General features: G+C 44.2%; 10 protein-coding genes across 10 annotated transcripts; 4 read left to right on the top strand and 6 right to left on the bottom strand.

The window, feature by feature from the left end:
• Positions 1-129: 129 nt before the first annotated feature.
• Positions 130-1,185, bottom strand: PSH1 (ubiquitin-protein ligase PSH1; the record flags this gene model as incomplete). Its single annotated transcript, XM_022609212.1, has 1 exon — positions 130-1,185. The coding sequence occupies one exon, from the start codon at positions 1,183-1,185 to the stop codon at positions 130-132; it is 1,056 nt and encodes a 351-aa protein (XP_022465631.1).
• Positions 1,186-1,466: 281 nt separating this feature from the next.
• TSL1 (trehalose 6-phosphate synthase/phosphatase complex subunit) lies at positions 1,467-4,460 on the bottom strand (the record flags this gene model as incomplete). Its single annotated transcript, XM_022609213.1, has 1 exon — positions 1,467-4,460. One exon carries the CDS (start codon positions 4,458-4,460, stop codon positions 1,467-1,469), a length of 2,994 nt encoding a protein of 997 aa, XP_022465632.1.
• A 461-nt stretch (positions 4,461-4,921) lies between these two features.
• Positions 4,922-5,338, top strand: CUE4 (Cue4p; the record flags this gene model as incomplete). Its single annotated transcript, XM_022609214.1, has 1 exon — positions 4,922-5,338. The coding sequence occupies one exon, from the start codon at positions 4,922-4,924 to the stop codon at positions 5,336-5,338; it is 417 nt and encodes a 138-aa protein (XP_022465633.1).
• A 100-nt stretch (positions 5,339-5,438) lies between these two features.
• On the bottom strand, positions 5,439-6,899 carry CAC2 (Cac2p; the record flags this gene model as incomplete). The annotated part of the gene is made up of 1 exon (XM_022609215.1): positions 5,439-6,899. The coding sequence occupies one exon, from the start codon at positions 6,897-6,899 to the stop codon at positions 5,439-5,441; it is 1,461 nt and encodes a 486-aa protein (XP_022465634.1).
• A 1,538-nt stretch (positions 6,900-8,437) lies between these two features.
• NUP188 (Nup188p) lies at positions 8,438-13,444 on the top strand (the record flags this gene model as incomplete). Its single annotated transcript, XM_022609216.1, has 1 exon — positions 8,438-13,444. One exon carries the CDS (start codon positions 8,438-8,440, stop codon positions 13,442-13,444), a length of 5,007 nt encoding a protein of 1,668 aa, XP_022465635.1.
• Positions 13,445-13,729: 285 nt separating this feature from the next.
• Positions 13,730-17,116, top strand: MDM1 (Mdm1p; the record flags this gene model as incomplete). The annotated part of the gene is made up of 1 exon (XM_022609217.1): positions 13,730-17,116. The coding sequence occupies one exon, from the start codon at positions 13,730-13,732 to the stop codon at positions 17,114-17,116; it is 3,387 nt and encodes a 1,128-aa protein (XP_022465636.1).
• Positions 17,117-17,360: 244 nt separating this feature from the next.
• Positions 17,361-18,191, top strand: SEC65 (RNA-binding signal recognition particle subunit SEC65; the record flags this gene model as incomplete). The annotated part of the gene is made up of 1 exon (XM_022609219.1): positions 17,361-18,191. The coding sequence occupies one exon, from the start codon at positions 17,361-17,363 to the stop codon at positions 18,189-18,191; it is 831 nt and encodes a 276-aa protein (XP_022465637.1).
• Positions 18,192-18,343: 152 nt separating this feature from the next.
• On the bottom strand, positions 18,344-19,018 carry URA5 (orotate phosphoribosyltransferase URA5; the record flags this gene model as incomplete). The annotated part of the gene is made up of 1 exon (XM_022609220.1): positions 18,344-19,018. The coding sequence occupies one exon, from the start codon at positions 19,016-19,018 to the stop codon at positions 18,344-18,346; it is 675 nt and encodes a 224-aa protein (XP_022465638.1).
• A 681-nt stretch (positions 19,019-19,699) lies between these two features.
• Positions 19,700-20,035, bottom strand: KNAG0G03360 (uncharacterized protein; the record flags this gene model as incomplete). Its single annotated transcript, XM_022609221.1, has 1 exon — positions 19,700-20,035. One exon carries the CDS (start codon positions 20,033-20,035, stop codon positions 19,700-19,702), a length of 336 nt encoding a protein of 111 aa, XP_022465639.1.
• A 352-nt stretch (positions 20,036-20,387) lies between these two features.
• On the bottom strand, positions 20,388-23,618 carry ZDS2 (Zds2p; the record flags this gene model as incomplete). The annotated part of the gene is made up of 1 exon (XM_022609222.1): positions 20,388-23,618. One exon carries the CDS (start codon positions 23,616-23,618, stop codon positions 20,388-20,390), a length of 3,231 nt encoding a protein of 1,076 aa, XP_022465640.1.
• Positions 23,619-23,642: the final 24 nt, after the last annotated feature.

Below are 23,642 nucleotides of genomic sequence, written 5' to 3' on the forward strand. Positions count from 1 at the left end.
TTCTCTACCCCCCCAGACCAGCAAACAACCTCACCACACACATCTTCTTCCACTGATTTGGTAATCTTTTTTTTTCCAATTTTGGAGTCAGCATTCGGGGGAGTCATCTTTGACGTGCCTGCGCAGATCTCACTCGTCATCGCTCAGCACCAGGGCCACCCTGGGTCCGCGTCTTCGTCCCGTCGGGTCCGGACTCTGCTCGTCGAGGCTATCGCCACTCACGAACTCGTCCGCGCTGTTGTGCTCGTAGAAGTCGCTGTCAGGGGACGACTGCTGCGAGTCGCTCTCGTCCGCATCCAGCACGGCGTACACTCTCTTTCTGCGGCCCAAGGTGCTGTCGTTGTCGTTGCTTCCAGGGCCGTCCGTTTCCTCCTCGTCGTTCTCTATGAAAGAGTCCAAATCGGAGTCCATTTCGTCATCGTGGGGCTCGTCGCCCGAGCCGCTATCCTGCGCCTCCAGATCGTACACGGACCCGCGCGGCCTGTCTTCCGAGGACCCGGACTCGTAATCTGATTCAGAAGCACGCTGGTTTCCCCCACGCTGCATCTCTACAGTGATACTTTCGTATTCGCCCTCGCTGTAGTCGTCCGCGAGGGCAGGAGGAACCCCCGTCCCCTCCGTGTCCCGCGAGGGCCGAATTACGTTCCGTATCCGGAAATGACAATGCGGACACACGTTATCGTCGCCATCGTCGTCCACATCGTCTGGATCCAGCTCCCAATGGCAGTTCCCGCACCGGGGGATCCCGTCGTCGTCCATATCCGTCACAGCGAGTGTAGAGTTCACAAACACACCGTCGAAAAGGTTCTTCGACGTTGCGTCTCGACGATATGCGGTCATATCATTGTCCCTCTGAGCTAGAATTGCCACCCACTCAGAATCAGGGGCAGCGTTCTTCACGAGCATTTCCAGGATGTATTTTAATTGATGGTCCAAAAACATGTTCATGTTCGGAGGATGGCTCACCACGGATCGACAGTCGGGACACTTCAGCACCGTGTTCTCATTAGAAGTCAGCCAGTGCTTCAAACACGTGTAGCAGTAATTGTGGCCACACTCAACCATCATCGGCACACTCATCAATTCGTGGCAGATGGTGCAGACACAGCATTCAAGCAGATTCTCACACACTTTTTTGAATCGCTTCTTGCCCAAAGCATCACATATAGGCTTTACTCGAGTCATCGTTAAAATGGTTATCACTCTCTGGGAAACTGCTGTTGGACGGCCCTTTCCGACAGGTAAGATCCAACGCCTTGCCCTCTGGCCTTCGACTTCAATAAAATCATTGAAGAAAAAAATATCGATATTAAAGATCTTAATGAGAGTGAACATGGGTATAACGAAAAGGCAGATGCTATTACCATAAAGTTGGAAGCAACTACAATTGTTTTGTAGCTGTCTTATGTGTTCATATATGTTCGTATATAAATGTACTCACTGTCCTCCGAACTAGTCGGATGCGTTCATTCAGATGAATCCAATAACTTCTGCAACACAATAAGCAGTTCGTTGAGACCGTTGACGTGCTCCTTAGCGTTTGTAGAACTGGTGTCTCCATACACGATCCCGTGCCCATTCTGTATTTTCTTAGCATTCTGCTCCTCCTTGATACAGTTGAACAGTGGCTCAATGACAGGGGACGACGAACCCGTGATGCTGATGAACTCTATTATATCCTGGGAGTCACCCGTTACCGTACTGTTGGCCGAGGAGCTGGTGTTATACACATTCATCAAAAATTGGAACGCAGCCAACGACAAACCTGTCTCTTGCACAAACAAAATGCCCTTGTGAATGTACGCGTGTACGTTTTTGTCGTAAAATAACGTGTTGATGTGCGTGATAGCCTCACCAATAACACCAGCTACCCGATCCTGATCCTCCGCATTTTCAGTGTGGAACCGGATCATGGACTCAGCAATCTTGTAGTAAGAGCCGGGAAGTCTTTCAATCTTATCGTCCAAAATTTTGATCACCTGCGATTTCCAATTAACTTGCTGGACAATGTTGTACCACAAGTCATTAATTCTCACGTAAGCACCATTCTCTGCAATCAACCCAAGATTAGGGACACGTGCGTACAGACGCTCCAACGTGGCTTTCGTGTGTGAGTTCATGACGAATACAATGTTTTTGGCGGTCAATTCGTTCAAAAACGTGATCGTCCTCCCTGTAGGTGGCTCAGAAATCTTGAAGATAAACATGCGCTTTTTTGATTTCTTATAGTCTTCGTACAACGTATCGTATGATAGATTAAATACCGTATTCCTCTCTTGACTGGACTCCCAAGCGTTATCAATGCCCTGCAAACAAGTCTTAACCCAATTGTCGGAGTCATTCTCGATGATGACTTTCATTAAAGATTTCCAATTACGTCTCCTTTCCTGACAAGGCATCTCTAACCCTCTTTTAATCGATTTCGAAACGTGTTTTATATCCCATGGATTTATCAAAATGGAACCCTCACCTAACACAGAGGCGCTGCCTGTAAATTCAGACAAAAGTAAAGGTGCATTCTTTTGTTCAGAGGAGGCAAGAAACTCGTGACATGTTAGATTCATACCCTCTCTCAAAGAATTGACGAAAAACAGATCAGCTTCCGAGTTTAAAGCCAAGTACTGTTCAAATTCCAACTCTTTATGCAAAAAGACAACAGGCTGCGACATGCTGATATTGGACGACAAAGAATTGATCCTATCCACAATCAACATCACTTGCTTTTGGTCCTCGTTGTCCTCTGACTTACCCAAAAATATTTGAATCAGAACAATGTTGCCAATATATGATGGGTTTTCCAACAAAAACCGTTCATATGCAAGCATTTTCTTGTTGATACCACGGATCTTATCAGATTGATCCCTACATATGATCAATTTCTTACCTGCCCACCTCTCCTTTATCATGTTACGCCACGATTGGACTTTTTCCTTCTTCAACTGGTCAAACAGTGAGAAAGTGTCGATACCGACAGGGACACTCTTCACAGAGATAATACAGCCCTTGTACTTCAGTGCATCTTCCTTGGTCACATCGGCCATCAACAATCTGCTTGACGTCTGTAGGAAATGTCTTGCGTATTCTGTGGTTTGGAAGCCAACACAGTTAGCACCAAGGATACCCTTCAGGATCTTTTCTCTTTGAGCAAAGCACTTGAAGACTTCACTACTGGGGAAAGATACATGCAAGAAAAACCCAATTTTCGCGTGAGGCAACAATTTTCTTACCATTTGTGGTACTAGCAGCAAATGGTAATCATGAATCCAAATCGTATCACCCTCTTTATACACCTGTGCTATCTTGTTGGCAAACAGTTGGTTCAAATCTTTATAATAGTTCCAAGAGTGGTCCTCAAAAGCCTTTGAATTTGGGTTATCTGGAATCTGGTAGTGTAAAGTGGGCCATAAAATCTGTTTACAGAAATTCTTGTAGGCACCTTTGAAAGTGACGTCGTCAGAAACCACTGCAGTACAATTGAACTCATCCTTTAATTTGTTGGTAATAGCTGTGCTGATATCAGGAGGGATCTCGTCAGTTGGGATACCAACAGTGCCGACCCACTCTACTTCATCAGTTATTGTCTTCTCGTTCGTACCGATGAACATTGCATTTTTCAAAGCACCATTACCTTTTTCATTTGGGACAATGGACCAGGGCAATTGCGCGAAGAGTTCATACGAGTTTTTCAGTCTTTGAGAGGTGGGTCCTCCCTTGGTAGATGAGAACCCCCCAAATTGGGGTACAACGTAATCTTGTCTTGACTCAGTTTCCAAGTCTGATTCGTCTTCGGACACCTCCTCAACAAGTTCCAATGAGGTCTCTGGTACAGCAGATACGGGCACCCTTTTCATCGAGGGTTGAGCGTTCATCTCAATATGCATCTGTTTGAGCTTAGCAACGTCCACTACGGCTGCTGTGAAATCTGGGATTGGCCGAGACTTTGGTCTTACCACAGTCTTAGAGGCAGCGTCAGAAGAATGGGCGCCACCTAACTTGCTGAACACGGCATTCAGTGATGCTGGGTGACCGGACCCAGAATCGACGGCGACGTCCGAGGCGGGCCCATCAGCGGCCAATTCATCCTCCGGGTTGGCTGCGTTAAAGAACTCCTCCACGGATTCTCTGTTGGTATTGACTGGGTTGCTGTTTGTCTCTGTGGCTGTTGTGTTGATTGGGTTCTGGGCATGTGCTGTCAAGTTCTCCAAAAACTGTTCAGAGCTGACTACAGGCACGTCCTCGAGGACAGTGGGCTCATTGGGGATTTCCTTCGAGCTTTTCAGAAACGGTGGGTTCGAGTGCACGGAACTGGACCTCTTCGGCTTGTTCACAATGGAATCGACATCGAGGCTATCCAATTTGACCAGCTTACTCTCTGCTAATTCGGCAGCTTTAAACTCAGAATCGTCAACTTTGAACTCTGGCTGGAAGGGCAGAAACAGCGAAGCAACAATAATTGTCATTCTAGAGAGTTTCTATCGGTCTACTGGGACTACAAAGGAAGCCAATTGATGGTAACTAACCCAAATGAAGTAAGCAAAGGGTGAACCCCCTTCTCGAGAACCCTTCCTTTACGTGATCAGCAGGAAAAAAAGAAGAGAATTCCTGGAAAAGGGGTCCAGTGTTCTGATCCTCTGTCCTGCGTTCGACTTTCGAACGTAGACCATTTGTGTTTTTGCAGGTGATCTGTTACAGTACAGCGCTTGTTGACAAAGGAACAGTACAAGATGTGTACACACACTCAGGTTGGTTCTCGTGACAGCAGTTATGCTCTACACGGATGCTCCGTACATCTTGTGAGTGAACTTAAAGGAGTGAAAAAAACACACGAGTGAATAGTACAGGATTTCTCACACTCACAGAACATGAAATTTTTGGGCTTGGGTTTTGAAACTGTTGCTCCTACGGTCTACTTACATCAGGGATGGACAATTCAACGATTGTGCTGATTGGTATTTTGATTTTAGGGTATCTGCTTACTTTGAAACAGAATTCGAAGAAGAGAGAGGAGAAATTGAAGCTGATAAATAGAGTACGAAACTTGAAGGCAGAGGAGAACGAGATGTTAGCAACACCTAAAACGGATACGAAAGAGACTCCCCAAAACCTCAACCCTGAAGGTGTGACTGACGGAGAGGAGAAGCCTGATCTGGACGAGATTGAGGACAAAAAACCGTTTACCAAGAGAGAAGTAACTCAGGATATGATCGAAGTGGTACAAACATTAGCCCCAAATTTGGACGTTGAACAGATTCGTGCCAGTCTGCAAAAGACAGGATCTATTGAAAAGACGGTGACCTACTATCTGGCTGGGGAAGAGTTCCCATCTGCTGATGAGTGAACCCCGCCTTTCGCCTGTCTGTACCTAATAAATACGTAATGCAACCTCAAACTGTATGTGAAAATGTATATACCTAGAAGAGATGAGGAGAAATGTATACTTACTCTGTAGCATTGTGTTTTATTTTCTTCTTCACGGGCAGTATATTTATTATGCTGTTCTTGTCGTCCCTTGGGGTTCCCACAGTCTCTGTGGCTGAAGGCACCGTCAATCTATCGTTTCCTAAGTGGTCCGCATACAGTTCTTTCAGAACCTCTGTACGGTTGGTCAATTTCGACCCGAATAGCGATGTGCCCATGGCGATGTACGAACAAAACCCGTCAGTGGATGAGATCATCAACAAAGAACCATCTTCCGACCAAGATAAATCCGTCAGAGGTGTGTAATGCAAATTCCCGACAACCGCTAGCGGTTTTAACGACACGGTATCGTAAACCAACACCTCGTTCGTGGTAGCCACTGCAAATATTAATTTGTAAGGTAGGTCAATGTACGGGTTGGTCCCTCCCTCCAGCGTGTAAAGGTTGCTATTGAAGGATATCGCGATAGCAGGTTTCTTCAAAAAGGACAAGACGGCCACTGGTTTATTACTGTTGGACTTTATAGCCGCTCTTGAGTATATGTAAACGGAGTTGTGACATTCCAGGTTATTTGCCGATTCCGCGGCCTCCTGAGTCTTGAAAATCCCTGCAGGGATGCAGAAAAGGGTCCCACAGGGTGACACGGTCAGCCGTCTAAAGAAGGAGGGCAACGTTTCATTGTGGAACAGATAACCGGACCTACTCTTGGTGAAATCCATTGTCAACCGGTCCACGGACGACCTTGCCGGCAATTCACACTTAACAATCTTATTTGCCAGTTTCATTTCGGTCAGTTCATCCCCCGATGTCGAGAACTCTAACTTGTACACGTTGACAGATCTATCCGTTGACTGCGACAAGATAAACTCATTCCGAGGGTCCCAAGTGACCCCCTGGACGTAATGGTTGTGCTCTTTCGAATGTAATATACATTGTTCCGTGGCGACGTTGAATACACGGACGCAGTTGTCCATGCACCCAACGACGATATATTGGTCACAGGGCGACCAACACAGATCGTATATTTCAGAGTTAGATGAGTGTCTTAACCTTCTGCAAATAACCCACTTTTCTTGTGGGTCTGAACCATCTTGCACCTCACTGTCGCTATCCCGGGTCATAAGCGGCGTTTGGAAACTCCGGGCACCATCCGGGCTCTCTTGCTCCCAGATGATAATCTGTCCGTCATCGCCAGCAGAGGCCAATTTGTCACCTTTGTGGTTGAACCGCAACACGTTTACAGCTTGCTCGTGCTGTTGAAGCGACGATATAAACTCTATAGCATTCACTTCCCCACGCGGGTCATTGTCACTGTGATCTTTTTTCTGAACATTCAAGGACCAGACACGTACTTTGTTGTCACCTCCAGCGGTGAACAGTTTCTGCCCACTGGGGCGCAAGCCGGCCCTAGACGGCTGGAAACACACACTGTACACTGGTTGTGACTCATGCCAATATATCTGCAAATTAGAAGCCTCCATGGCGCACAACCGGATGGACACAGTGAGAGTTCTCAACTGAAACGTGTCAGACTTGATCTACGCGATTTCAAGCAATTGTTATATAATATACATGTGGAAAAATAGTGTATACCTTGGGAAGAGTTGACAGTAGAAAAGAAAACGTATGGTGTGTAAGATGAAATGAAACACAGCGCAACCTGTACGGTCCAAGAGTCCAAGGGTCCAGCCCTCGACCCTTGGACCCTCGCAAGGACAGTGACGGGTCTACCCAGACTGCAACTACACTTGATCCTAGATGCTATATGCTCTATATTAACTTAAGAACTGCAACCCTAACTCTTTTGCACAAACAGCACAAAACCCTAATCAGACCACGTGACGGCAAAAAATGGCTAAAACCCTAATTAGTAGACCTGGTGCGGAATTGCACGTGACAGGATAGTGCTAAGTACGTGCTGAAAATGCTATAACAACAGGGTCGCCCCGACTCGGCCGATCATAACGCAATTCACATTATCAACCTCTACAGTTGCACCTCGGAATTTCCGCGTTATAATGCAGAAAACCTGCTTTCCTCAATTAATTAACATATAAAAAGATCTTGTATACCCGCCCATTAGAATCTCTCCTACCTCGCTCTTTTTAAGTAAAAGCCAGTGATAGCCATAATATACGAATGACAGTATTGCTGTAGTACTTGAATTGCAAGGTCTGTACAAAAGGTATATAGATAATAGTGCTCTGCTTATCCTTTCTTGCCTCCATTTGCGAAATTCACGTGATCAAAAAACTTTTTTCTTCGTGCGGAATCCAGTCCCGCACCAGGTCTACGTTACTAATTAGACCTGACACGTTTTCTGCACGTGACACCCGCAAATTTTACGCACAGAGAAAAAAAATAAAAGTATAAAAGCGAGATCGAAAAGACGGTTTTCTGTACTAGAGTTGTTCGTCGTGGTGTGGAAAGTTTGTCGTTTTGTGCTGCCTCCTATTGCTTCTGTCAGTTGTACCCCCCACTCGTTCAACGGCCGTCAGTCGACGGCCATGGAAATAATACATACGAGTGGAAAGTAGTTAACAGCACATATGTCAAATTCCCAGTAGACTCAGCGGGAATACCGAAAATATGTCTACTGGAGCCGTAATTGTGCTAATATTAAACCAAAAACCCTCGAGGATGAGCCTTCCACATGATATTTTTTTTATCAGGGATGATGCGACACTTTCACCGTGCCGCATTTTATTTAATTTTATTAAATTTTAATCCAGGTTCTTGTACGCTGACGTACTCCATCCTCGAACATCACCGTCCACACTCGCCGTAACGCACTTCTTTGAGTAACCAACTTCTTTGTAAAGGTTTCCGTAATACCGGTATATACTGTCCATGCTGGTTGTCCGGCGCTCTCTTTTTACCCGGTAAACAGAGCATCTCTTATAACGTCAGAAAATTTTCGAGTTTTTTTATTTAAAGGAATATCTTGATATTGCGCATACACAGAAAGGTTCAATTGACATATAGATATATAGTTATACAGGCTACGAACACCGCGGCAATGGCAGGGAAAACACTTAGCTTTAAAGATGTCGCTGCGTTCCTGCTGCAGTCGCGTGAGGCGGCAGAACGATCGGATCCCCTCGCACGGCCCAGTCTCGAGCTGGTAGAGGAATTCGTGGAACAGAACAGGGATCTTGTAGTCAATTTGGCTCAATGGGATGGGCCCTGCGAGATGCAGAAACCAGAGATTGTACAGTCGATTACCGTCAGAGGTACACAGGTCAGCGGGATCACAGAGAGCGATTGTCGCTGTGCGTTCGCGCTTGCAAAGACATTCCAATTGAATTATAAAGATACACTAAGGGTTATTGTCCGCGAGAGCTCCAGGGGCCAGAAGGGAGGGAATATTGACGAGAGTACACTTGTGTCTGGCTTGATTGCCGTCTTGGAGGAGAGAGACGCAACTATGGACGTGGCCTTCCACAGCATTGACCGTTCAGATTTGTCGGAATCTCAAGGGAAAGCCGTATTGGGAAGACGCAAAGAAATGATACAGCATCTGTTTCAGAATCTGAAACAGCTTGTCGCAAATTTCACCAAGTTAAACGAAATGGATGCCACAACGGCCTCAGCAATCGTAACGGACCTGTCAGGAAACGACGGTACAATGTTGAAACTGATAGAATTGAAAAACTGGAAGGACGTTATCCACATCACCAAAATTTTGAAACTTTTGGCAAACGTCTTGCTAAATTTACCCCTTCAGACGGACTTCGTCGTGGATTGGTTCAACGAGGTGCCCAATTTTACCCATTTTTGGGAAAACACGTTACTCGTCTCAGTACCAGATCTACCCTTTTCTATCGTGGCCCAACTGGAAGCACTGATCACTTTGAACTCTCTTCTTGTTCTAGGGTTCGACAGCACAATATCCGCGATAAATACTGATACACCGTACTTTCAGGACATAAAAACTTTCATCAAGATACAATCCATAATCGAAACCCAATTAACTCATGATCCAGTGTTGCTGTACATGTGGTCGTTCGCACTCTTCACCAAAGCGGTGCTAATAGACGAGGGATCTGATGAAACTTTTATGAATGAATATTTGATTGCAAATAATAACAACTCACCGAGCACAGTATCAACTGTCTTTGCCTCAAAAGCTGAAAAATTAAACGTTTTCCAGACCATTTCAGATCTGACAGAGTCCCTGTCATCAGATGTATTGTACCCTACGATAATGTCCTCATTTGTCACATTCATGCTGAATTTTGTTCCCTTGACTACAGAGGTTACACAGATGATCAAGATTGTTATGAAGAAAGTACCAACAGAATTCATAGAGAAGTTTTTAACCACGGACATTTTTGAGAGAAGGCTGGCAGTACTGAAGGCAAAGCTGCCATTGATCAATGAAGCGCTTTTACCCCTGATCAATATATCATCGATAAATTTCGAGTTCGCAAATTTTGAATGGAAAGAACTGAACACTTATGCGTCAACGACAAAATTGGGAGAACTAGACTACGATCTTGCTGATCTCGATAGGGGGGACAACGCTGCACTGGTGTCACAAAATGACCTCATAGTATTGAAGCAGGAAACACTAATAAATCCACCCTTGGAAAACGATTCTACCGTAAAAATGCCGATTCCATCAAACACTAAGGGTAAAATCCTAGATACTGGGCTCGATGATAGCTTGGTAATTTTTCTACTTGACTACAATGGTTGGTCCGTTTTGGGTAGAGTCCTCCATAACCTGTGCGAAGCGTACTTCGAAAAGGGCAAAGATTTGGATTCCCGAAGTATAAACTTGATGATATCCATCATAGAACTGATTGGTAGTGTAGTGGGCCCCTGTTTGCCAAACGAAAAAAAGGGATCAGAGATCTTACAATATCTGGCGAATAACCTAAATGGTGGCGATATTGTTTCTGTAATGTTTAAAATCTATGAGATCGCTCTTAATAAAAGAGATTACCGAGTCACCTGTGCATGCGCTGAATTCACGAACAATCTCGTTGTCAACTTCCCACATTTTGTTTGGTCATACCTAACACGCTCCTCCCTTTTCGACAGATACGGTAAAACAGGATTATCTTCTATCTTTTTAGGAACGCTGGAATTACCTAACGGTGAGTACGGATTCACCATTCACCTATCAGAATTGGCAATCCGGTTGGTGGAAGATGCATTGACACTGCAAAAAAGTGTCTCGACGAGAATACAAAAGGACATTCTACAAAAACTGGCTCAACAGTTAATAAACATTTTTGAAAGTTGCCAGTCTTGGAAGTTCAATGATTTGAATCAAAGGTTCAAACTGTGTTATAACTTGACATCATTCTTCTCTAAAGCACTGTACAACGTTTTTGGTATTGACCCAGACAACAAACCAGAAAAGAAGGTCACCAAAGTTTTGGGAGATATTAGTGATATGATTATAAAAACGTTTCTAAGATCTCATTCTGCAGACTCCTATTCGGCAACTTCACTACTGAACATCTTAACATCACAAACTGAAAACCATATGGCGACTCTAGGAAACAAGGCATACGGATTAATGTACACGAAATTGATCAAATCATCGTTCGAGCTAACCAACCTACTGATTGCTATGCGAGATCTGCTGAATCTTCAGCCCAGCATCTTTGAGAAAGCAATTTTTTCTAACGCAGCAACCTTTGCGGAGTTCTATATCGGTAGCCCAGCCCTGAAAAGAAAGATTATAAACCTATTCGGTTATCTCATCAGTGCAACGTGGAACGGGGATACTCCATTTTTACTGTCATATCTGGGTGAAATGAACTCAAAGAAGTTATTGAACAGCATCAATGAGGACCTACAAAAACCATTGAAAAACTTTCATTTATTAAGAGACATTTACACATTTGTTGGAATATTAATGAAGAGCAAACAGGATGGACTGGCAATATTATTTTTAACGGGCAACATCGCCTCTAGAAAGACCCTTGAATCAACGGACGTAGGAGCCAAGAAAAGTACGACCAAAGATGATGGTGCGACAGATAGCTCAATACTCAACACCTTAAAAGGCAACGCACAGAATATGGTCAGTCTTCCTGAGTTTGTGTCATGTGCGTTGCTTGAGGCAATTGCATTCTCGTTCAACTCGTGGGTTCACTCTAAAAGTTTAAATTTAGTGAAGGATACCAATTTTATTAGTGTGCTTATGAAGAAGGTCAACAGTTTCAAACCTCAACCATTATACAAGACTGACGATATGACAAAGAAAAAGATGATTACCCACTACTCCAAAGAATATAGACTGATATCTAGGATTGTAGAGGTGTTTGCGTTGTATCTTTACTCCTCTCCAGATTCTAATTCTGAAATATATCGTTTCCTAAACCAACGGAATTTATTTGAAATTGTGAACCCTTATTTTGAGATTGACATGGATCACCCAGCCGTACAAGAAGCTGTCAATCGCGACTTTGCGAATACATTTGAGGGGTACACTTTATCTCAATTCAAACTGTCTGTTCTGAATAGATCAAGCTCTATCTTCCAGCACGGGGTATTCAACATTCCACTTATGGACAGAATGTTTGGTAATAATCCTCGATGGACGCTTGATAATTCTGGTGGTAGCATCAGAAGCCGTATAATCGATCTTTCATTGAATTTGAAGTATATCCATTATCAAATATCCGCGGCGAAATCGTGGGGCGCGTTATTGACCTGTTTTGTAAAGGCTTCCAAAGCTCCGCTAAATGATGAGTTCATGGACATTGTCCAGCATTTCTTACAATACAGCATTGGTGATGACGATACTAGCAAAAAGAGATATGCCCAGATGTACCAAGAAAGAATTGAACTAAGTTTCTACATTCTTTATGCCTTCAAAAACAGTGGAAAAACTTTTCCAGATAAAAAACTTCTAGATGTCTTGTCATTACTGATAACCACATTTGAAAATGAAGGTTCATTGCAAGCAGACGTTAGAAATATTTTGCCTAGCGAGATGCAAAGATCGGAGTATCGTCCAATTCTGCGATCTGTTCTGATCATTTTGAATCTAACAAAATCGGACCAAACTTTTGTTGAATTGGCAGGACCTCAGTTATTGAAATTTCTCCAGTGCTCGTTTTCCCAGGGGGTCTATGTGATATTTTCTAGTATCTTAGCAGACATAACTGCATCGACAAATACGGGTCTTCAAGGCTGTGTTATTTACAACCTTGAAGACAAAATCCAAAACTTGTTCCTACTCCTTGCATTGCTCAACAAGATCAAAGACATGAATCCGTCTGAGAAGTTTAAGACGATGTTTGCGATATCTCTAGACTCGATCGGAACCATAAAGGTCATTTTAAGCCTATATTCCAGTTCTCACTTGTTTAGGATCAATGACGAACCCATCATAGGGCACATAACTTTGACATTCATTTCACAGCTTTGTACGATATCCACCATTGCTGAAAACTTCATTAAGAACGGACTTTTTGCGGTGTTATTGGAGAGTCCTTTGTCAGTAGCCTTACAAAACGGTAGTATTAAACCAGAGAACCATCCTAGACTGCACAATATCTGGAGTAACGGATTGTTGTCTATCCTGCTGCTGTTGCTTAGTGGCTTTGGGGCAAAAATCTTACCAGAGGCGTGTTTATTTGCTTCTTATTTTGGAAAGCAGATAAAGACTGCTACATACAGCTGGTCTGATCCTGATTTGGCTGTCTCAAGTGCATTGATAAGAGAGACATCGCAGCTAATTCTGTTACAGAAAATGCTAGCAGCACTACACTATCAACGATACCTAAACACTACCACAAGACCTAAAGTAACATCTTCCTCGTCTAGCGAGGAAGTAACTGAACTAATTTGTGGATTGGATACTGGCGAGGAAAGAAGAGAATTGAATGTCGCCCTGAAGAAACTCTTGACTCATCCTAAGTACTTGAATTCAAGAATAGTAGGGGTTACAGTGGAGGAACTACAGCTGCTTGACCACGAGCCTTCCAGAACCGAATTTGTCAAGAATATCAACCGTGAAATCAAAGAGTTGCAAGAGGGGCTACTGGAAAATATTTGAGCCCTTGTGTATATATCATGTGTTTAACAAATTTATAACACGAAATATGGCCATCGCATTGATGGCTTTCACGCTCTTTTTTTAGAGCCATACAGTTTTTTGATGTTTACTCAATTTGACAAAAATTGATCGAGATAAGTATGAAAGGTTGGTTCTCTCCTGAATGTTCCCAGAGGGGGTACTGGGACCACATAGTGAAGAAGCCGAGCAAGATACAAAAGGTTTTGGGTAGGCACTATCTTGCCCCTTTTTCTCTGGTAAATTCTGGTCCTCTTACCTGATGCTATGATTTATTTTGCGAGATTCAAGTATCTTATCTTGGCTGGATTATTACTATTAATTTCCAAAGGTCAGTTTAGCTTGGTAGTTTTCATCTTTATTTGCCCTGTTATCCTCTTATTAGGATGTTCATTCTTACTATCGTTAACCTTCCCAATTCGTGAGAAAAGATCCCCAGTAAAGCTGAATGCTGGAAATTTTAAAGCGGTTTCTACCCCGTACCGCTCGTCAGCTAAATTATTTCCGGCCAATCCAGAAATATCAGGTGAATGCAGGGAGATAGCTTCCCTTATAGTGCGAGATTATATCATACATTGGTTTCAGAGAATTGACCCCGACTTCACTTCCAGCTTTCCAGATGAAGTTCAGTATGAGTTATTAGAAGTTATTACAGTAATCGGGGACCTCCTCTCTGATCACGATATTACCAATCTGCTTTTATTAAAGCTCACACCGTTACTGACAAAGTACCTCGCCAGCTATCACGTCGCCAGAGAAAAGGTGCTAAGTGTAATCTCGAGGAAGGATGGGAAAAGCATTGAATGGGAAATTGCTCTCGAACTTAGTAGGAACCATCAACTACACAATACAGAGTGTTTTTTACACCAGTTTGATGATGTTGAGATAGAAAAAAGTTTAAGACAGAAAGTTGCCAGATTGCTACCTCATCTGATAACCGAACGGGAGCTTGAGTCTTCCTTTGTGTTTGTATTAGTACGTGAAATTATCACGACTAATGTTCTCACACCAGCATTTGCAAAGTATACTGATCCTGATGTTTGGAATGCCGCAATAATTCGCTTGGGAAGGAAAATCTTGAAGGAGAGGACACAAATTCAACAGGTGAGAAACATTCTAACCAGAGAATTAACCGAGTCTACAAATAAATTGAACGATTATAACGATGTGAGCAATATAGATCCTTGTTCCATCACATTTGATCTGACAGTTTCATGCACTGGCAGAGAGTTTGAATCTTATCTGAGACAGCTGACTCTTTTAGCAACACTTAGTGATTTAAGAGCGACAAAATTTGCTCTTGCTGTAAAACTTCTAGCTCTGGAACAGAAAAAGACAGAAGATAAGTCAGACAAAAGAGAAGTAACTTTCAAAAAGAGGCTGGTAATTTCACTAAATATTATAGACACAAAGCTCAAGTACTTGAAGCCTTCAACACAGCCAGATATTGATACAGAGTGGTTTGACGATGATACAATTGTGAGGGAACTAAAGACGTTTCTAAGAGAAATTATACTAGACAACACATTTGTCCACGACCCTACATCTTTATCATATTTCAGGAGGTTTTTGAAAATGAATGAGGATTCAAAGTCACTATTGTATTTGGACTTTCATCAAATGGTAGATTCACTTAAGGACCCATTGGAGGATGCAGGAACAGAGAATATAGCCATACGCTATACTGATAGGGAATCAACTCAACTGAAGCATATTAGAGAAAGCTTTTTTACTGACTCGAATTTGCAATCCATGAGGGAATTGGATGACGGCTTGGTAAATAATGTGCTTTTATTCACAGAGAAGGTTACTGAATCGCATTCTAGCGGCTTCGTTTTGGTGAGGAAAAGTTTGTTACTTTTGCAAAGTGAAGCGCTGAGTGTCATGAATCAAGATACGTTTTCAAAATTTAAGAACTCGAATATGTTTTTGAAGATGGTCGCTTCTCCGCAATTCATATCTTCAGAGGTATACATCGAATATTTTGGATCGAAAGTAAAGAAGAATGCGGACATATACACAGATAATCGAGAACCAGTGAACAATGTACAGATATTCTCTAATCCTGGCATCAATGATGCCCTTGAAAAGATTGTTAATGGCCAGGATAAATTTGATATCAGGCAAAATTATGCGGCACAAAATAGCATAAACAATCCACCATTTTTTAAGTCTACGGGATCTGCGGAAGCAGATAAAAAAACATTTCAGTTTAGTGACAGTGATGTCGATCTGTTTGATGACTTCCCCTCGAATCGTTCATTACCCAGAGAGGCACATAAAGACCGACTCCCCTTAGCCGCAAGAGATTATGACGAAGGAAACAGTTTTGAAAGGAATGACTTTCTCAACTCTTTCATGAATAACACGGTGCAAGACACATCGGATCTGAGACAAGAAATCGGTCAGCTTACCAAAAATATCGAACAAATACGGAAAGAGTTAGACCTTTTGAAACACTGCATTTTGAAGGCTGATTTAATGAACAATCAACAGCAGTTGAAGCTTTTGAGTAAGTCCCAGGCTGCACTTTATCGCGATTTGGAGAAAAAAGAGTTACTAAGGCAACAGTTTATTGTACAAGAAAATGCAAGTAGCTTGTTTGGTAATACTAAGATTGGGATCAAAACATACTTCACAAACAAGCAGACTACAGGTCTAAGGGATATAGTTTATTACGTTGTAAATGTTGATCATATCTATAACGATCAAGTGAGCTCGTGGGAAGTGCCGAGAAGGTATAGCGATTTTTACGAACTCCACAAACATTTGAAAGCAAAGTACCCATCGGCTATGAAAGAAATAAAACACATAGCCTCATTTCCATCTAAGTCCTCTGTAAGTTGGACACTAAAGTCCCCCCAGGCATCGTTCATAGAGTCTCGACAAATTAAGTTCGAAAAGTATATGAAAGCTTTGCTAAATTTTCCTGTCATTTGCGAAGATGTTGCGTTTAGAAAGTTTTTAACTGGGGCAGGTTACTTGGAAGCATCATCGGAGGACTTTAAAAAAAAGAATCATCTTAATCCTGTAGCGCTAAGCACCTCACAGAGCAATTCTGAAACGTCCACCGTCAAATCATTCTCCGTCTCTAGCAACCAAGTGGATCCCACCAACGTAGCAGAGGAACCGCAGAACCGTAATTCTACCACAGATTCCAACAATATTCACCAGTCTATTCTCAAACCTATATGTGACCTGTTTATCACAACTTTTGCACTGGATCAATCAAGCTCGATTTGGTTGCGGGGCGGCGCGTTTATTCTGGTGTTCCAGCAACTACTGGGTGGAGCAGCAGAAAAATACATCCGAAATACAATTGAGGATTCTATATCGGCTGAGCAAGTCCACAAAAGGCTAGCTTCGTTAAAAGAGACGCTGTGGGGAGAACATGGCTATTTGGCGGCTCGCAAGCAGAGAGACGCACCACCTGTACGGACTGCACTTCAAAAGAGGCAGACGGCAAGAAAGGCCCGAGTAATGCTGTCAGCAGTACTCCTGGACATGTGTAGGAAGGTTGTTGGGGCTAAACATGCACAGGAAGCATCAACGAGAATTTACTCGTTCCTACAAAACAAATACGTTTTGCAGTCCTTCCTGTTATCTGCAATCGACATTATATTTGATGAAATTGTCGCAAATTCAAGCAATTGAGCAAAAAGTCATATTCACAGAGGGCACAATGATTTATATATTACGTAGTTTCCAGCATTTGTAATCAGACTATTGAAGCGGAGCCGCTCACACCGTTATCTCTAATATCCTAACTGTTCTTAAGTGTCAGTATCAACTGGAAAGAAAAATAACATGCGAAGAAAAAAAATTGTTGGTTACAGGTATTGAAGGCTAAGATGTTACACTGAGGAAAGGCATATCACCCCAGGCTACAAACGCACAGATGCCGAAACTAGAGGAGATAGAGGACTACGATGATGTCGACAATATGGAGATGGACATCGCTGAGATTGACTCCAATTTAAGGACTCCAATCGCTCCTAAGATAGTGCCTAGCGTGGTCAGAAGTCAAGACCAAGAACAAGATCAGTCAAACCAGGTTCTTGCGATGCAACAGAGAACTGGTGCTGGAAAATCCAATGGGGAGCAAATAAGCTTTTTCAATCCGAAAACGGGCGGATTGGAAGGGTCCACGCATATTTCCAAGGAGGATTTGAAAGAGATGAAGAAATTCCAAGTGTTATACCCGTGCTATTTTGACAAGAACAGATCACACAAGAACGGTAGACGGGTGCCCGTTACGGAAGCTGTGGAAAACCCTCTGGCAAAAACGGTCGCAGATGCGGTGCGTAGCGTCGGTCTTCTATGCGTGTTTGAAGGTGAAAAAACACACCCACAGGACTTTGGTAACCCGGGGAGAGTACGTGTTCTTCTCAAGGAGAACGGGAATGTAGTTCAGTCCGCGTCCGCTTACAAAGGTGGTAAAAGACAACTGCTGAAAGATATATCATCATATCTACAAGCTCACCCAACCACACTGCAGTCGCTAAAAGAAATACCTTACGGGCCAGATTTCGATAACATTGAGTCGAGGAGAATTCCGAAAGTGAAGGGGCTGAAGATGAACGACATTGTCCCACTTCACAGTCCCTTCATGATGGGCCATCCAATGACCAAATCATTGTACGACGCACCCCCACCTGCCCCTGCGATCGCCAACAGCGAGAAACCGATGAAGGCACCCAAGAACAAGTACAAAGTTGTAAGAAGGTGATCGTTACTGACTCTGTGGCATGTAGTATTTTCCAGTGTTTCCGTAGATGTATAAATGTGTATATTTAGAGTTCACAAGCTGATCGTAATGGGACCACTGGGAACGCTGCAGTGCGGGTGGAGGGGAATAAATATGAGAGAAAGAGAAGTCGATCAAGCTCCGTACACTTCCAAATACTTTTCGATTTCCTGCTTCTCCTCATCGCCCATCCTAGTCTCTAAGTAACCGATGACATGCGACAGGGATACGATGTTCAATACTGGGATGTTGTATTTTTTGCTGACGACAGACGTGGCGCTCAAACGCTCTTTGTCATCCAAGTTAACAACCTCTTGTCTATCCAGGGCGATGATCGTGCCAACTACTTGGCCCTTCTCCTTACCGATTATGTCAAAGGCCTCGTTTATGGCAGTACCCGCGGTCATGACGTCATCAATGATCAAGATCCTCTTACCGTCCAAGGATGCACCGACAATGTTACCACCTTCACCGTGGTCCTTGGCCTCCTTCCTGTTGAAGGCGTATTGTATATTCTGGAATTTGGATCCGCCAATTTCGGACAGCTTAACGCATACAATGGAGGCCAATGGGATACCCTTGTACGCTGGACCGAAGATAACGTCAAACTTGAGGTCAGACTGGATAATGGCGATCGCGTAGGCAGTGGCCAAGTTGGACAGCAACTTCCCCGTATTGAAAAGACCCAGGTTGAAGAAGTATGGAGAAATCCGGCCGGACTTCAACTTGAATGACCCGAACCGAAGTGCCTCACACTCGATGGCCAACTCAAGGAAATTTTTCTGATAGTCTTCTAGTAGTACTGGCATTGCTGTGGGAAAGTAACAAAAACCGTGGAATATGCTACAATTTTCTGGCACCAGGAAGCGCAAAGAGAGAAAGAAGATTCTTTTACTCTAGCAGGGTCAACTTGGGGCTGAGACACGTACAGGGAATGTGCGGACGTCCTTCTTTATACTGTTTCTGCGCTCTCCAGAGTCCCATTCCCAGGCGAGAGAGAGCATCGTGTACAGAAACCCAGCAAAATGTTGCGCTACAGCGAAAATTTTTTTCTTCTCTAAACGGGAAAAAGCGACAAGAAATCGGCGTCACTAAATGCGTAACGGTGTCTGAGGGTGTCTGAGGTCCAGGTGAATCATGCCATCTTGTCGGGCAGTACCGGTAGTCGGTAACCATCTTGCCCAATAATTTTTAAAAATTTTGTACGGTGGAATTTGCAGTTGATAAGCGGTATGGCGACGAACAATGTCTGGATAGTTTATTTGTTTATGTACGTGTGAGAATATTGGGATCAAGTACATGTTGGGATCATTTACATATTGAGATCAAGTACATATTTCATCCATGCGGAGCCTCGTTCTGTGGTTCTCTCCTCTATGAGAGTTTGACGACGAGTGCGGACAAGGGAATGGAGCCCGGAAGGTAAAAAAATATTATTACTTTCGTCGGGAATGGTTGTGAAGTGAAGGTGTCGACACCAGTGACCTCAATCACTGGTGCGTTTCTATAAAACTCTTGATCTGTTCGTAAACGTGTTCTATTTCTTTACCAAGCATTAGCACGATGAGCCCATCGCTGCTAATTTCGTACTTGATATGGCCCTCATTCGGTATGCAAATCTCTTCGTCAAACTTGTCAAACCACTCGTTCAATGCGTCCAGTTCGTCCAGCCCAAACGGCAGATGCAACTCGTCTATATATTCGTGCGTAGACTTGATCGGCTGGGAGCCGTCCTCCGACGTTACCTCCGTAGTAGGAACATCGTCCTCAAGGGGCTCCTCCACCAAAATCAGCATTCTATACGTATCATCTCCTTGCTGCACCATTGCTCTCTGAACTGTCGCAGACGGCACTGAGTGCTGGGCCAACCCACAGACCGTGCTATACAAGCGAGTGCAACTGCGATGACCTTCTTTGATATTTTTTGAAAAATTTCAGAGGAAAATTGTGCATCACTTTTGACGCCGAGTAAACAGCATCGGTGGGTCAAACAGCAGTGTCCGCTGGGCCTGTCGATCACTTCACAGAAAGACAAAGCTGGAAAGTGCAACAGGGCAATCGATGGTACTCAGAATTCGTAACTAAATATAATGCTTATGTATTATGAGAAGAGAAAAAAAAGAAAGCATGCTCAATGGCTGTCCCGGCAGCCTTGTGTGTAAGTCATACTCACGAGTCCTATGAGATGTCTGGGATCAGGATGGTGCCGTCGGATTTGTTCTGGTTTGTGGCAAATGCAGAATTGGAACTCATCTGGTCCACGTTATTGCATGAACCGTTCTGTACACCGTTACCGCCAGGGACGGAGTCCTTTGGTGCAGTCTCAGTAGACGACACCTGTTCCATATACAGCGTGTGATTGACCAGGTTCAAGTACGCATACATGAAATTGCTGAGCAGTACCTGCTGCCTGAGTTCCCGCTTGGAGTCGCTCAGCTTCAAGTGACTCAATCTGTAGATCGCTCTCTCGACGTTGATGCCCAGGCGATGGTCGAACATGATGACTGTCGAAACAGTGAGCATCGGTAGTGGGAACCCAAAGGCGCTGTCCGTGAACTGTATGGGTGCATTGGGTTTCTCTGGTCTTTTCACATCTGCATACGTCAGCTTCCGTGGTGGCAATGTAGAAATCACTGCAGGCAATGCAGATGCCGCAGCAGCTGTCACAGTTTGGGTATCATCCACAGTAGCCACCTCGCCATCCACCGGTTCATCAATGGGTTGCATCTGGTATTGGATGTCACCACCGCTGATGTCCTGGGAATCGTCTCCGTCGAGCTCCCTTACGGTTTCCACGACATCGCCGTTATCTCTTGTATTCTTTGCACTCGTTACACTAACCGCAGGTTGCAAACCAGGCAATTCATCCTTTTCTAGTGTTACCGTGCCATCGGAAAAACCTATAGTTTGTGTCTCATCCGATCTGTCTCTGTACTTTTCCTCCGTGGTTAATTTACCCTCCTTGGGCACATCTTGCTCTTTCTTTGCACTATTGCGATTTTCTGTCGAGCGGGTCTCCCTTGTTTGTTGAACGTTCCGAGTTGAGGAAACTGGCGCCTTTGCAGTTTTCGATCTGAATTTGGATATTTTCTTCTTCAGTTCATCCTGATGCTGCAATTTATGTTCGTTTTTATTCACTGGAGATTTCGCATTCGCCGAATGGTGCTTTCTTTTAAACAGTTTGACAAATTTTTCCTCTAATGTTTTCTTCTTTGGCCCAGCAGAAGGTTCCTTCTTCGAAACGTACGGCTCTTTCTTCTCCTTTTGCTCCATTTGTGGTGTGTCGTCTTGGTTTGTAGATGCAGAGTTTAGTGTGAATATGGGCATATGGCGGTTTTTAGAATGGTTTCCTCTATCTATAGGATGCTTACTGGGTGCCGCATTCACGCTCACAAAATCATTAGTATGCGTGTTGGCCTCACCCTCTTGTACGATTTCACCCTTTAGGTCCATGGGTTGATCATCGATATCAGTTCCGTCTTTAGCCAACCATGACCAAGGCATGCTGTTTGTATTATTATTATTATCATTTTTAGTAGGCTCTGCCACAGCCGTGCTTATAGTTTCCTCATCTTCTTGCTCAACTGCATCAAAATTTTCTGAGATCATTGGTTTGATATTTGTAGGTCTGTAGAGAACACTATCATTAGAGCTCTCGTTAGACAGGAAACTACTGTCGTGCGAGGTGTTTGTCGAGAAGTCGTTGTCATCCGTTGAATACTCTCTTGACATGTCTTCCTTCAACTCTTTGTCCTCTGAAACATCTGGAGATCCTGGCTCACTTGCAGTACCGGTGTAATGGTCGTACAGATCACTTATGGATCCTGGAGATTCAATGACCCCCGCTTCGTCGTTATTAACAGTCGGCGATTGCAATGCAGCAGGGCTTTCATGTGAGGCAAACTCCTCGTCGTCTAAATGGACAAACGAGAGACGTGCATGCCGGCTATTATTCCTTTTCGGTTTCTCGACAAGTGGAGTCGGTGCCGAGGTGGTTCTTATTCTGTATGTGTTGAACTTGCTTCTTCTTAGAGACGATCTCGTCGGGATGGACAAGCCGTTCTTCATGAACATGTTGGATGCAAACTGATTTTCATCTGGTAATATCTTAGCGTGGGTGGTACCTGGCGGGTTCTCGCTCTCTTCCGCCCTCAATTGTTCTTTCGAGTCAGTCCGTAAGTTGTCAAGTCCCTCGCTGTCTGTGTCTGTGTACGTGCAGGTCATATTGAGAGTTCTCGCCAATGTGACCGCGTCGTCATCTGTGAGTCCCACACTATTTGACATTTTCGTAAGTTCCTCTGTGATATCTCTTAATGACACGGACTTTCGATCTCCATTGGTCCTCGTGGGTTTGCGTTCATCGAGAGACCTGCCCCCTTCCTCGATATCATCAATTTTTGCATTACTGGTGTTGGAGTCTTCATCCTCATCTGTTTCTATGTACGATCTCCGCAGTCGCGAGGGTCGTCTAACGAGCGAGCTTGCCTTCCCATTCCTATACCGTACTCTAAGTCTTGTGTTGTTGTTTTCTTTATCGCTTTCGTCCACGGAGTCCGCCGCTGTGCCCGTGTCCGCACTGGTATCGATAGTGTGGCCATCGCCGTCGCCATCGCCTTCGCCATTTATCGTTTGTAATGTATCGTGAACCAATTCGAGATAGTTCTCCGGTTTCACGTTCGGATGCTGATTCGCGGGAACCCAGAGCAAATTGCTCTTCAAGTCTGCCGTTCCAGACAATTTCCTTGCCGTTTGCGACACGGCACTGGAGCCTCTCCTGAGAAACCCTGCCCCACTTAGTTTCCTACCATTGGCTGACGCCGAAGTGGAGGAAACATCCCTCACTGGGATTTGCGTGTGCGTCTCGTCATCGATCCTGTCCTTTGTATCCGTTACTCTATGTGACGAAGACGACGACGACGACGATGAGATAGTTTTCACCAGAGGGTTTCTCCCCTGTAGATCTGCAAACACCGGTTCGTGGCTCAAGTATTCTGAGTGTGTCACCTCCATACTGCTTGCATCGTCCTCCCCTGAAGTGTCCATAGAGGCATCTGGCGAGGGTTCATTCTCCTGTGTGCCCCTCAGTTGAGCAAAATCTTGGCTGAGGGCCTCTATCGATTTCCCAGCTGACCATGACCTTCTATTAATCTGCTTGATCTTCTCCTGCTGTCGAGCGTCAGTATCATCCAGTTCCGGGGTTGAATTAACCCTGAACTCTAGCTCTGGATCGATGAGCAAATCCATTGACCCTATCGACAGTCGTTTCAGGTGTTTAACATTCTGTACCTCGACGTCCAGCGACTGTGCAGCTATCAGCACTTCTGACTTCCTCTTATTCCTATCCATCTCGGTCGCCCTCTTCACAGCACGCATCGACGATCTCCTCGCCGGTGATCCAGCAACGTGCATTCTGGGGTGGGTAAACTTTGCTGA

The sequence above is a fragment of the Huiozyma naganishii genome, chromosome 7 (assembly GCF_000348985.1).
Source record: "Huiozyma naganishii CBS 8797 chromosome 7, complete genome".
Taxonomy (NCBI): Eukaryota; Fungi; Ascomycota; class Saccharomycetes; order Saccharomycetales; family Saccharomycetaceae; genus Huiozyma; species Huiozyma naganishii.